Here is a 14876-nt window from a genome sequence, read left to right as displayed (position 1 = left end):
TTCCGATATCTGTCCTGATGTCAGCAACATGTGACGGAGTTTGTGAAGTGTCAGGTTAGCGCTTGAGAGCCGTGCAGATATTTGAATAGTTAGAGGGTATAATTTGGTCCCTGATGGTGTTTCAAGCTTTCGCAGTGCTACTGAACTGACTATGATGTTTAAGTCGGCTCTGTAAAAAGTTGTGGAGGAGACAGACTGGCAAAGTGTTGGGGAACTGATGTGTTTATTGTTTAGCTTGGCAGTGTCTCTTTTTGACTCAAGCCACAGGTGACAAAACAAAGCAGCACCTGAGGATACAACACCTGCTGTTGTCTTGGTCATGGCGCTCGGAGCACGAAACATTGCTGGGGTGTAAATCTTTGAAAGGGCCGTCACGCTGAATTAGTGTGGCTTGGCGTAGCACTCTGTTCTAATTCACAGGTGGGACTCTGGCAGCTACACAGTGGAGCTGTCAGTAGCTGCACCATCAAAACCCCGGATCCTTCTGAAGTGTTATTTAAAGAAGAATGCCGGTTTATTTAGAGGCTCCCTATTGATAATCAAAACCTGTGTTGGTCTATGAAAGCTTTTAGTGATAGACCTAAGCTCGACAGCAGAAATTTAAAAACACTGTAAAAATTATTTTTTGGAGTAAATAAAACAAAGATTATTGGAATATGTTTTACAAGAAAATATTATTTCAGTCTTTCTACTTCACAATTTTAAGTTTTTTTTTGTTTTTTTTTTGACATTTATATTTAATTATTTGTGAAATGACCTAGCAATTTCTGAGCAAAAAAAAAAAAAAAAAAAAACCTCATCAAGCTGGCTCATGAATATTAATTAGGTGAGGTAATCACTGACAATGTTTTTACTTTTTGTAAACTATGAAAAATATGAGAGAAACTATGCTGTTATTTATTTATTTAAATTGTAAATATTTATTCAGAACTTGTAAATTATGTATTTGACAATATGTATTAATCATATTTTACAATAAAACATTATAAAACATATTGCAATTAATATAATAATTTATAAAAAAATAGTGCTGTCAAATGATTAATCGCAATCCTAAATAAAAGTCTGTGTTTACATAATATATATGTGTGTGTACTGTGTATATTTATTATGTATATATAAAAACACACACATGAATGCATTTATTAAAGAAATATTTACATGTATACATATATATTTATATTATATATCATTATAAATAGTTTATATATAAATAATATATTTTTGTTAAATATATGCATGCATGTGTGTATTTATATATACATAATAAATATATATAGTACACAAACATATATACAACTTTTATTTCGGATGCCATTAATCGCGATTAATCGTTTGACAACACTAGAAACAATATGAATTTATTCTTAACATTTCTATGGAATTTGTCAAATTTAAAATAGCAGAATTCTCATTTAGAAAATTCAAATTCTTCAAAAAAAAAAAAAAAACCAAACTGTATTATAGTATGTTGTTGCATTTTCAAATCCCCCACAAATATTATTTTGCATTGACATGCTACTCTGAATTGTTTATGTTTTGTACTATAATAATAACAACTAAATTGTCATTAGTGGTGCTCATGTATTATAGTTTTCATTGCAAACTAATATTAAAATCTGTTTAAGTTATTATCAGTTAAAAGGTACCAGTATTAAGATTTGGTGGTGTACCTGATATATGCTCTCCTCTGATTGGTCGCGGATGGGCTCGTGTCCCGCCTCAAATACAATGTACTACAACATCGGCAGCAGAGGAAGATAAGAAGGCAAAGGGACAGGAACAAGGTGAGTGCGAAAAGAAAAGAGAAAAGGAAGAAGACTGATTGATCACACAGAATCAACAGCGGCCCCGGGAGCAGCGCAGTGACCCCCGCAGCCTTGAGGGACAGCGGATGGCTGCCTGACTAAATGAAGCTGGGTCATGTTTTATCATCTTGACCTTTAGCAGCATGCACTGTCCTAGCAAAGCGTTATGGTTCATCTTTCACTGCAACTACAACTATAGTTTCACTGCAGAGGAGAATATTGACTCTCTACATTCAAGACAACTTGAATTAACCATAATAACAAATAAAAAAACATTTTGGAGGGAAGAATTACGAGATGTTCTTTCTGACCCCTGCCTCATGCAAATATTCAGTTTGATATCTGCCTTTAAAATTTTCATTATCCCAATTTTATTCTGTGTATCCATACCCCTCTGTTTCTGTACCTGCAAACAGGGTGATGTTATGAGTTTTACAACATTAAAGGATTAGTTCACTTCAGAATGAAAATGTCCTGATAATTGTGACCAGTCACGGAAACCAGGGACACAAGTCGGCAGCACAACTATTGATTGTTTTTTTGCAGAAACTGTTAGATGAGATCATGAAGAAGCATCTCCGTGTTTTAGAAAGCAGTATTGGTTTATTTAAAAGCGTACATTTCGAGGTTGAAATCGGCTTGTTTTTCTCGCAGTAGGGGCGTGTCATTGTCTGTGTGTATTTCCATACTGGAATCGGATACGCCGTTTTTTTTGTTTCTTTTGTTATTGCCGCCACCCTCCAAGGTAAGCGTGGCTACTTATTTATGCAGCGCTGGCCGGCTCTAGCTGATATCAAAATTTAATGAAGATGGACACCAAAAAGAATATCGCAGCTGAACCGTGGACGTTACACCGAAAATGTTTTGAAGTACAACATACGGCTGGATTCTTTAGCTGCGGAAAAAGAGTGTCAGGACATGCAAATTATTGGACATTTAGAGGCAAACAGACGCATAGTGCAAACTTCGGAGATGGTTACATCCACAAAGAAGACCCCGACAGAGAAAGTGTGCCCGAACAACTTATTTCATTGGAGGCAACAAGATCTTTTCTGTTTTCTTATGGGGTGAGTTTCCATAAACATCAAAGTTTGTCGTTTTGTGTTCATTCTAAGAACACGTAGGCTACACGTTATCTCATGTGTCTATTGTTATTAGCTAGCTCAGGACTGTGGTTTTAATTGTAATCGTTAGCATCGTATCACTTGCCAAAAACCCCCATTACTATAATGGGCTTTTAGATGGTAATGTTAGCATGTTAATTTGAATAAAACTTCAACTGCTTGAATTGACTGGTGTGAATGACTTGGCTCATGTAAACCTTACTATTCTTGAATTGAATGTGACGCTAATAATTTTAGCCAGTTACTACTTCTTAACAAGAACTAATGTAATAGTAAATGTATCAGATTAAATTCCTACATAAGTAAAAGTATAAAGTATCCGTAGCCGTAAAATGTGCGTTATAAGTCAAAAGTAAAAGTATTGAAGAGTTTAATGTACAGGATATTTTTAATCCTTTGACTCAAACCAGGTCTAACCACTAACTGAGGTCTAAATCAGGACTGTACGGTTATCACAGAATCCTGTTCAAAAAGTTCTAATGTCAAAAAAGATAAATTACTAACATTTACAATGCACATTATCCTTTATTATTAATAGTATGCGGTCCGATTTTCCCGTTGCGTCTGTCGTTGCTATGCAAGCATGCAGCTTTACAGGGGGTATGGCTTATCTAAATGAGATGTAAATGAGCCCTTTTGTCACTCCCAGCAGGTGAGAACAGGCAAGAACTGCAAAATCTTTAGGTCATTTTCTGCCCTTTGAGCTTTTTTGAGTGCCTACCTTCAAATGGCCGCAACTTTTCCAAATATGATCAGATTTCCATGTGTTACACATCGTTGGAAAGCTTGGAGACTACACTTTCAGAATCTGTGAATAACTTAAAATGCCCCTGAACCGACTTGTATCCCTACTTTCCGTGACTGGTCACAATTTACTTGCCCCCATGTCATCCAAGATGTTTAAGTCTTTCTTTCTTCAGTCAAAAAAGAAGGTTTTTGAGGAAAACATTCCAGGATTTTTCTCCATATAGTGGACTTCAACAGTTACCAATGAGTTGAAGGTCCAAATGTCAGTTTCATTGCAGCTTCAAAGAGCTCTACATGATCCCAGACGAGGAATAAGTGTCTTATCTAGAGAAACCATCGGTCATTTTCAAAAAAAAATTATATATATTTTTTTAAATGATATACTTTTTAACACAGAAATGCTCATCTTGCACTGCTCTCTGCTATGCATTACATAACCACCAAGTTTACATGTGACGTAGGTGGAAGTACCGCGGTAGGGCGAAAACAAAACCGTCCGACATCGTTGTTTTATCTTTTTCTGTAAAGGGTGTTTGACTTAGTCTTTGCGCATTTGCTTTGTAAACACTTGCTCTGTATTTCCGTGACCTTTCCAACATGATTGCATAATGCGTGGCGCATCACAGAACAGTACAAGATGAGCATTTGTGGTCAAAAAGTATATACATTTTAATTTTTTTTTTACAAAATGATCGATCGTTTCCTTAGATAAGACTCTTATTCCTCGTCTGGGATCATGTAGAGCTCTTTGAAGCTGCACTGAAACTGACATTTGGACCTTCAACCCATTGAACCCCAGTGAAGTCCACTACATGGAGAAAAATCTTGCAATGTTTTCCTCAAAAACCTTCATTTCTTTTCGACTGAAGAAAGAAAGACATAAACATCTCGGAAGACGGAGTAAATTATCAGGAAATTTTAATTCTGAAGTGAACTAATCCTTTAAGCAGAAATAAATCACAATGCTGCATGTTTCTTTAGCGAGGCATGCTAATGTTAGCTTAGCAGGGGTAACAAAACTTTCCCAGTGTTGGTCTGAATTTCTAAATGCTAGCCACAGTTTTAAGACTAATTTAGAAACGGCAGACCCATTTAAACTCATATCTGGGATATATTCCTCCATAACGCAGGGACCACACAGAGATGAGAGCGATTTTTGGCAAGCAACCTTCTAGCTAACAGCTAATTCCTGTCCATTCACGACCACATTAATGCTAATGGAAGAATCGTCTCCATTTTCTGTGACATTAGATCTAATGGCTTAGTCGTTCCCATTTACAAACTACTGTCGCCATTGGCTAATTCATTCTGTTACACAGTTAGCCATTGGCTAATTCTTCTCCTCTCTAGCCCTCTTACCAGCAAATTGATAATGCTTATCAGGTCTGCACTACTGCAAGTAATGATTGATTCTTAAGATAACTGCTAGGCCTAGAAGCAATCTTTCTCATTTCTCTGGTACTTTATTAACAGAAAAAAGATGTCCAGTCTTGCTATTTAAAGATCCACTCCAATCATACACAATCTATTCCATAGAATACATAGAAGGCTAGGACATTCCCATTATGATGCACACCGGACAATACGGAAAGGCAATGTAATGCATGTAAACACACACACACGCAGCCCAGATGAGATGTGTTAAAGCTGTCTGTTTTCAGTACAAAATAAAGGAGGCTCCCAGAATCGCTCTTGCATCAGAGTTTTATCAGTGTATTCCCAATTCATGAAAAGGAAAAGTTAACAACACATTACAGCGATGATTCACACTTTATTTCTATATAGAAATGATGAAATAACAAGACTTATTAATTCAGGAGGAGTGAGGAAAGAGCAAAGAAAATGGAGTGGAATCACTTATTTCTGTAAATGAGATAAAACGCATATTACTGAGCGGGGAGCCCTGTTTAAAGTGACAGTGAGAGGCACAGGAAATTGACAGCGTACGTTCAGGCAGACATAATGATTAACGATTTATTTCAAAGCGTTACCTGATACACGGGATCCTCCACATCTTCCTCCAAAATGGTCTGCAGGAGTGATCACACAGAGGGGGTGATTGGAGGAAGGAGAGCAGAAGGAAGATGATGACAAGAAAAAGAAGCCAATTTTTGGTCATTTATGTAAAAACAGAGCATTTTTAACATCAGGCAGTGAAAATAGGAACAGAAATGTGGCCTGCACTGGACGAAAGGAGTGATTTTGTCTCGACTGAAAAAGCAGTGTGAAGGAAATCAACCTGCAGATATGCACCTGAGATTCAACAGATAGACAGAGAGAGAGAGAGACGGAAGTGGAAAGAGCTGCCGGGCTTTTGCCACTGTTTTGTCCTCAGAGATTAATTTAAGAAGAGTAAAAAGATTTATTACTGCTTTGTTACTGCTCTTCCAACAGCCAAAAGAACAACCAATGACAGCACAGCTATTAATGATGTTCAGTTAAATATGTTGAGATTTACCGTATTGTTCTGAATATAAGACAACCTCCACTTTTTCAAGATCATTTTGGAAAAAGTCTTTTTGAAGACATAGGGCCCTATCATACACCCGGCGCAATGCGACGCCAGGCACGAGTGTTTTTTGCTAGTTTCAGCCTGACGCAGTTTTCATTTTCACATCCAGTGCCCACTATGTTTAAAAAGCAAATGCACTCGCACCCATCTGTCCGGTGTTCAGGTGCATTGTTGGCGTGTTGCTATTTTGAGGCAACTGAAAATGACTGCGCCATTGATCAACTGAAACCTGGTCTTAAGTCAATGGAGCAAATTTTTGTTATTTAAAGGGCACGTTAGTAATATGTGCCTATAGGCGGGTTCACACACTCGTACACTCTGCTTGTTACACACACAGGGATGTGCAGCAACAAACATGCCAAATATTAAAAATAAAAGGATTCCTCTCTTCAGAAGCATTCAGACTTTCTGCTTGCAAATTCCACCATGTAAATAGCGAATCCGCCATGGTGTAAGCGCAACTGGCTTTTAAAGGAAATGGGAGATGATACTCTGATTGGTTTATTGCATGTTATGCCCAAAACACACCCATGACTCATTAAGAGACTAGGTACGACCCTTTTGGACAATGCGCCTGGCGCAGACCGTTTTTCTGTCTGGATTCGGACACGCCTTAAATGTACCTGCGGCAAGTGCTTAGATCGTTAAATTAGGGCCCCGATTCTTGTCTTTAATAAAGAAAATGCTTTTATTTGAAAATAAATGAAAATTTTCTTATTGCATATTTTTCATATTTTCATTTTTGTTTTGAATGTATAGTAAATACTAGTAAAATATACAAACGAAAACACTTTTTGGCATATACCATAAAAATAACCTGTAATAAATAATGATTAGGCTATCCATCTCATAGTCAAAACCATGTAGCCTACCAAAATTTAATAACAGTAGAAGTAAAATCTTATTGAAATCTGGGTACCATCTTACATTTTAAAATCACATACGGGGGAAGTTTGGTCCCGTCATAGAGGCACGCAAACATGACAGTCACGCGGCTCTTAGATGGTAAGCTTTTCTTTTTGCACTCGCAATCTTCTAACATTAAACTCTGACACACTGAAGCTGTTTCTCATTTCAAAGGCTGCGTCCTCCAGAGATCACATTTGTCTGTCGCATACACCATTGAGGCTGCTTCATTTCAGTAAACTGACCACTACATTCCAAAGTCATTAAGAAATTACAACAATTTACCGGTCACTGGGAATAAAGGTCAATTTTATGGTTACTGTTCTGAAATAAGACTTCCTTTCTGACGTATGCGGGTGACCTCCGGAGGACACAGCCTTCGAAATGAGACAATCGTTATACGCGTATTTGGCACCACCTATTGTTACAGGTGTATTATTAACATGTAAAAGTCTAGACACTGCCTATAAGTCAAACCCGGTTTTTAAGATGTATTTCTAAGAAAAAAAACATTGTCTTATATTCTAAACAACACGGTAGCAGGCAGAGCAGGGCTTGCGACACCTGCGTGCCACACCGGTCTCGATTCCCATGGAGGAGCTCCGGAAGGATAAAAGGAGGAGTGACGACAGAAAAAAGATGAGAGAAGACCAGGCCTGGACTTTATGTTGTTGTTGTTGTATTATGTTTATATGTGTCATATGTGCCGTGAGGGGCAGCTGCTTTACTTTCATTTTGTTGTTTGTTTATATTGTGATTAAAGTTTTACGTTGGTTACATCCTCCTTCTTCCCTGAACACAAATCTTATTACAATAATATTAATAGATGAAATATTATATATATATATATATATATATATATATATATATATATATATATATATATATATATATATATATATATATATAATTCTATTTTTAATTAGATAAATGCAGCCTTGGTGAGCAGACAAAACTTATTTTAAAAACATTAAAAATCTTACTGATCCCAAACTTTTAGTGTATATATATATATATATATATATATATATATATATATATATACACACACACACACACACACACACACACACACACACACACACACACTGTTATATATGAGACAGTTGTTGTTGTACAGTCTGCCTTGTTTTTTTTTTTTTACCCGAGTCTCATTAATTTACAACCTTACAAGCAATAGTTGTAAAGAAAAAAAAAAAAAGAAAAATCTTCAGTATGCACCCAGCCTCATATGAGTCTAATTATGTTATTCTCTGAGATAAATAATAAATATGCCCTCTCAGAAATTTGTTGTTTCTGTATTTTCACTCTTTTGTATTGCATATTTCATTATTCCCTTTTGAGTTTGTTGTTGTTTCTCTTTTCTCCTACTCTCGTTCGTCTGCTGACATATAAGTGGCCATATTTGGACCGAGCATTAGAAATTGTAAATTCTCTTTGGGTTTTTGAGTTCATGCGAGTGTGAAGGTTTTTGTGCAGGTGTATTACCTGATAAACAGCTTGTTCGCATTGCTTGTCCTTCTGAGCTTTCTTCTCGATTTCCTCCCTCTGTTTAATCTCATAAATCAACTGGAAAAGGTCACGGAGGTCAAGGATCACAGGCTCAGCCTGGGAATACATGCAGAAAGACAGCCAGAGAGACACAGATTTATAGAGACAAAAGAGGTAGAGAGAAGAAGAAGTGAAATGATCTTCTCCATAAAGGATCTGTATCTGCTGTATTTCCTGCATGATTCTTCACGAAATTCAGAGCAAAAAAGAAACGTAATAACAAGGACCTCTTAACCTCAGATTCGGATCTTCCAGATGAGAGGTGACAGAACAAAGTGCTTTCCATTTGAAAGGGCTGGGTCAGATCAAACTTCATTCTTTGTAGTTAGCATTAAAAATGCATCTCCTGCCCAGTGCAGCAGCCTAAACGTCACTAATATCTCAATAAATATATGAATGAAAATGTGAAGCGAACATTCGCCCTCAGAACTCGCCTTGGGTATTTTTCTGCTGCTTATTCCAGCAGATTCATTCCACTGAAATGCAATTCGAGCAGGTTTGAGAAAGAAAGAGTGTTTACAGGAATAGAAATGAGAAAAGAGAGAAGAAATAAGAACGTAAAGAAGAAGACATACTAACTGACATGGTTTTTTTAGATAAATCATCCAATCATTTTACCATTCAGTATTGTAGCACTTGGGCGCTTTTGACCATGTTTTCCTTTTGAAATAAAACTGTTTTCACACTGATGTTAGTTTATGCATTGCAATTAATAGTATTATGGGCTTAATAATTAAATTACATTTTAATCATTTTTGGAGTACAATAGCTCACTTCTTGCAAAGGCTATATCTTTTTATGTATTCTAAATACACATAATTAAATAATATTTGTAGACGTTTTGCAAATTACACACAATACAAATATTACAAATGACTTTATTAGAGGGAAGTTTGTGGATTGTGGTGGAAATGATCCCAAAATTGTGGGATGGTAGTTTTTTTTTTTTATTATAGTAAAATAAAACAAATAAAATCTGCGACATGCTGTCCGAAGTTTGAAGAAACGGCCAAAAGTACCATGGTATTTGTATGTAATACTACGATACTGCCACAGTACTTAAGGGCAGAAAAAGGAAGGAAAAAGAGAGATGGGGAGAAACAGCAGGAAACGACAACATGAGGATGGAAAAATGAATATGAGAGCCATAACTGTATAGCAGGAGTGAGTAAAAATAATTTTCAGCCAGGAAGGAGCATGAGAACATGAACATGTTGCCATTCCTTTATCTTTATGTGTTTGTTGGGTCACTTGTAGTTCACAGTGAGACAGCGATGGATGGGGAGAGAGAGAGAGAGGGCAGCAGATACTCTTCGACCCGGTATGGAAATCGATTGAGCAACCGCAACAGAAGCGCAACACTGCAGACTAGAGCAATGCAACAACAAAGAACAGCAGCAGAAACAGACAAGACAGAGACAGAGATAGAGTCTTTATAGAGGAGTGGAAGCTGTCATAACAGCAAAAGGACAGTAGTACATAATATGCTTACTGTTTTAAAATATACTTTTGGACATATAGCGTATGGTATGCCTATTTTCGGGTATGAGTACTTACAGACTGAGCAGTTTTGATGGCCACAAACCGATGGTTTCCCTCTTTCCCACATACATAACCAAAGGCGCGGTGGTCCGTGATATCCTTTGCAATGTAGGAAATCTCATGAACTGCATGGTGGTGCTGAAGAACCTGTGGACAAAAACAAACAAACAAAGTACTTTAGAGCTCCATATACAGCTTGAGGAGAAGATACAGTTTAGCTTTGGCATTTAACATTTTGATTGCCTGAATTATTGCACATAAAATACCAAAATATCAAAGTAAACTAATCACACTTTCAAACAATTCACATAAATGTATTTGCAATAGGGCTGTTTAACGATTAATCGCCATTAATTGCATCCAGAATAAAAGTTTGTGTTTCACATAATATATGTGTTGGTACTGTGTATATTTTGTATGTAATACGTACATATACATGTATATATTTAAGACAAATATGAAATATAAAAATCAAATATTTACATATTATGTAAATTATATATAAATATATGCATGTAAATATATATTGCTTAAATATATACATGTATGTGTATGTGTTTATAAATACAAGCTAAATATGCATTGTAGACACACATATATTATGTAAACACAAACTTTTATTTTGGATGCGATTAATCGTAATTAATCATTAAACAGCCCTAATTTGTAAAATTCTTTTATCAATGTAAGTAACTCCAGACTTTATATGACTTTCTTCTTTCTGATGAATACAATCTGAGATATATTAATAAATATCCTGACGCATCCCAGCTTTATAATGGCAGTGAGCGAGACCAATGAGTTTGAGAAAGCAACATACAGCAATAAAATCATACGATTATATCATATTAAATGCTATAATTTTTCCCCATTGATTTTCTTACAAATGGTTCATTTAATTTAATTTAATTTTTTATTTTATTTTATATTTTTTTTACTTTACATCACATCACATCACATCATGTGGCATTCAAACTCCACACCTCCCTTTTAAAGCAACTGACATAAATCAAACATACTGAACTTTATGGTCAACTGAACCCAGATGTGCACCAAAACCTCCTGTGTGACTCTGACATTTATTTGACACAATTTGAGTTCAAACTCTACATGCCCCTTTTCAAAGGACTCAAGCCTGAGTTTTACAGCTGACACTAATCAAACAAACTGAACTTTATGGTCAGCTGATCCCAGGTGTGTACTAAAACCTCTTCCGTTAAAGCAACATTTAGGTACATCTGAGCATCCATTTAAAGGTGCCCTAGAATCAAAAATTGAATTTACCTCAGCATAGTTGAATAACAAGAGTTCAGTACATGGAAAAGACATACGTTGAGTTTCAAACTCCATTGTTTCCTCCTCCTTATATAAATCTCATTTGTTTAAAAGACCTCTGGAAAACAGGCGAATCTCAACATAACACCGACTGTTATGTAACAGCCGGGTCATTAATATGTATGACCCCAATATTTGCATATGCCAGCTCATGTTCAAGGCATTACACAAGGGCAGCCAGTATTAACGTCTGGATCTGTGCACAGCTGAATCATCAGACTAGGTAAGCAAGCAAGAACAACAGCGAAAAATGGCAGATGGAGAAATAATAACTTACATGATCCATGATTACATGATATTTTCAGTGATATTTGTAAATTGTCTTTCTAAATGTTTCGTTAGCATGTTGCTAATGTACTGTTAAATGTGGTTACCAAGTTACCATCGTTTATTACTGCATTTGCGGAGACAAGAGCCGTCATTATTTTCATTATTAAACACTTGCAGTCTGTATAATTCATAAACACAACTTCATTCTTTATAAATCTCTCCAAAAGTGTAGCATTAGCCTGAATCGGTGCATAGTTAATGATGCGCCAAAATAGGCAGTTAAAAAAATTAATAAAAAAAAAAAAAAGTGGGGTATTTTAAGCTGAAACTTCACAGACACATTCAGGGGACACCTTAGACTTATATTACATCTTTTGAAAAGACGTTCTACGGCAGCTTTAAACCTACAAATTCAACTACAGAAAGCTTCAGAAATGGCCTTAGAACACTGAATGGCCATGGAAATAAAAAGGGACATTAACCCAGAGAGGTGATTAGAGGACAGAAATAGGTCAAGAGCTCGGAGCGAGTCGTCCTCCAGGCTGATGGCTGAAACACCAGGGCCCTGGCACTAGTGTCAGCCTCCTGCCGTTGAAGAGCAATCATCTGCTGAAATCTACTGCAAGTGGCAATCTTCCCCTCACCACCCACTTCATCTAGAGTCATTAAAACATCACTAACACAATACACACGCCACACGCCGAATGCACGGGGGGAAGGAGAAACGCACCCCCATGGGTCTGGCAGTTAACTCGAGAGTTGCTACAGTGGATGACATCTTATGACAACCCGTCTGACTGCGAGGTGCTATTTTCCCTGCTGAAATATGAAGTGTTGTCAGTGACGTGTTAAACAAACTTTGAGAAAGAGGGTTGCTTTGTTAAAAAGTTTTGAATAAGGTTAATGGGCAGCTTTCATAATCAAACTATCATGTCATGTGCCCATACAAACTTAATGATTTCACACTTAAAATGGAGCATGATGATTTTACATGTTCAGTTTTGTGACAGGCCTTGTGAAAATGTAGTGCACTTTAGCATATTTATAGAATGAGTACTTATTACAGAAATAATATATTTTAAAAGAATAGTAAGTGCAAACTGAATGTTTTTGGATTTATGTGCATCTTTATATGTAATTTCATAATTATTTTTACTGTCTCTGAAATACAAACAAGCATTTATGGTAAACTAAATATACTTCAGTATAATTTCTACTGAAACGCATCATGTCATGTATATAAATATATTTCTAATTACACATTTTTAATGAAGTTGCAATTTAGTACCTTTGAAATATATTTCCTTTGAATGTAATATCAATAACACGCTACAGTTAAAATTAGAATCAAGTAATTTACATATGCTTTATGTTTGTCAACACATCAAACTAAGATTATTTCTTTAAATATTTGCAAAATAATAAAACAATGATTTAAAATGTAAAGTAAAACTTTCAATTTGATATAATTAGAAAGTTCTCTTTTTAAAGATGTACTTAAGTGTGTTAAGAACCTATTATGCAGCTTTTTACAAGATGTAATATAAGTCTCAGGTGTCTCCAGAATGTGTCTGTGAAGTTTCAGCTCAAAATACCCCACATATCATTTACAATACCATGTTGTAAATGCCCATTTTTGAATGGAAGGAAAAACATGCTGTTTCTGTGCATGTATCTTTAAATGCAAATGAGCTGCTGCTTCCAGAAGAGGGCGGAGCCTGTACAGCTCGTGCATCGAATACCTTGCCAAAAACTAACAAAACATCTGTTTGGTTTTGATTATCATCTCTATTGTGGTCATGCTCATGTGACATTGCAGTTCTTCATCATCATGAAAGTTAATTATTTGCATGTGTTTTAAAGCCATATCAGTTTAAACTTCTGATATAGGGTTTTCTGAGCACAAACATCCGGAGCACGCGCACAGATAGCTGCCTGTCAGATGACGCGTCTTGTGATTTCCCTTACGTTATTGCACTAAAACTGTCAAAAACACACAAAGTTCACATAAACACAGTCGGTTATGTCTGTGAACGTAAACAGCAGGGAAACAAATCACATGCGTGTATTAGATCTGTGAATTAAAGTGACAGCAGCGTAATATACAGTACCTACTGCTGTTAATATAAACCAAACAATAAAAGAAAAACAGAAAATCACTCACTGCTCTTGACTGAATAACTTTAGTAGCTTTAATAAGAATACATTTCTCACTTGAATGCTGCTGTTAAATGTTCTGATGAGAGGATAAACATGGCGGACTGTGTAGGGGAGGAGCTAAGATAATAGGGCAGATTTTGTCGCCATTCGTGGGCGGGGCTTCCCCCTACTCTTACGTAACTGTGCGTTCACACCGCTGCCAGCGAGAGCGTCAAAATTAGCTCTGGCTGCCCTGCCAACAACACTGTACTGTTCATTCAGACAGTTGCTATCAAAGTAATGGTCAACCAATAGGAATGTAGAAGTCCTCCGCTTGAGAGGATTTCAGAGAACGCAGATATATAATGCAAATAATGTCATTAAGCGTATATATAGTGCATACAGCTATATATTTATATAATAGGCTAATAATATATATGTATATAGTAAATATATAGGCATACAGCTATGCAATTTCAGACATAGCATGCAAACAATGTCAGAGATGTCTACATGATGTCAAACAATGTCTATTCCAATCGATTGCCGCAGAACGGCGTCATAGCTCATTACCATAAAGCTGACCCAACTTCAACTCTCCTCAACGTCCACACCGTCCAAGACACACCATGCCACTGCTCGCCGGAGCTCACATTGAAAATGAATGACATCCTGTCACTTTGATGCTCTCGTCGGCGGCAGTGTGAACACACAGTAAGAGTATTAGATCTGGAACTGCTCATTTGGAGAGACTGTTTATGATTTATGGGGATTATAAAAAAAAAGAGTGAGTGGATTTTTATCATTATATGGTGGTTGTGTAAACACACTGTGCACACATCTGTGTTCAAAACACCTCATAAAAGTGATTTTTTTTTTTTTTCATAATATGTTCCCTTTAAGTGGCCTTTTATTTCATTAAAACATTTTTATTTTTATTTT

The 14876-nt window shown here is 36.3% G+C and overlaps 1 protein-coding gene across 3 annotated transcripts in view; it reads right to left on the bottom strand.

Annotated features, from left to right (window-relative positions):
* dab1a (DAB adaptor protein 1a) overlaps nucleotides 1-14876 on the bottom strand; it is a 128674-nt gene that overhangs the window by 46328 nt on the left and 67470 nt on the right. For 2 of the 3 annotated variants that reach the window (XM_067383471.1, XM_067383470.1), the window contains exons 4-7: nucleotides 10206-10337; nucleotides 8586-8705; nucleotides 5671-5709; nucleotides 1674-1736 (exon numbers count right to left, since the gene is read on the bottom strand). In XM_067383471.1, the coding sequence (XP_067239572.1) occupies nucleotides 1674-1736; nucleotides 5671-5709; nucleotides 8586-8705; nucleotides 10206-10337 (354 nt within the window). The remainder of the gene's footprint in view (nucleotides 1-1673; nucleotides 1737-5670; nucleotides 5710-8585; nucleotides 8706-10205; nucleotides 10338-14876) is intronic. The other variant, XM_067383472.1, reaches the window with a different exon arrangement.

Source organism: Chanodichthys erythropterus, chromosome 4, assembly GCF_024489055.1.
Source record: "Chanodichthys erythropterus isolate Z2021 chromosome 4, ASM2448905v1, whole genome shotgun sequence".
Lineage (NCBI taxonomy): Eukaryota > Metazoa > Chordata > Actinopteri > Cypriniformes > Xenocyprididae > Chanodichthys > Chanodichthys erythropterus.
Note: the sequence above shows the minus strand (reverse complement) of the source record. Positions and strands in the feature narration are given on the sequence as shown.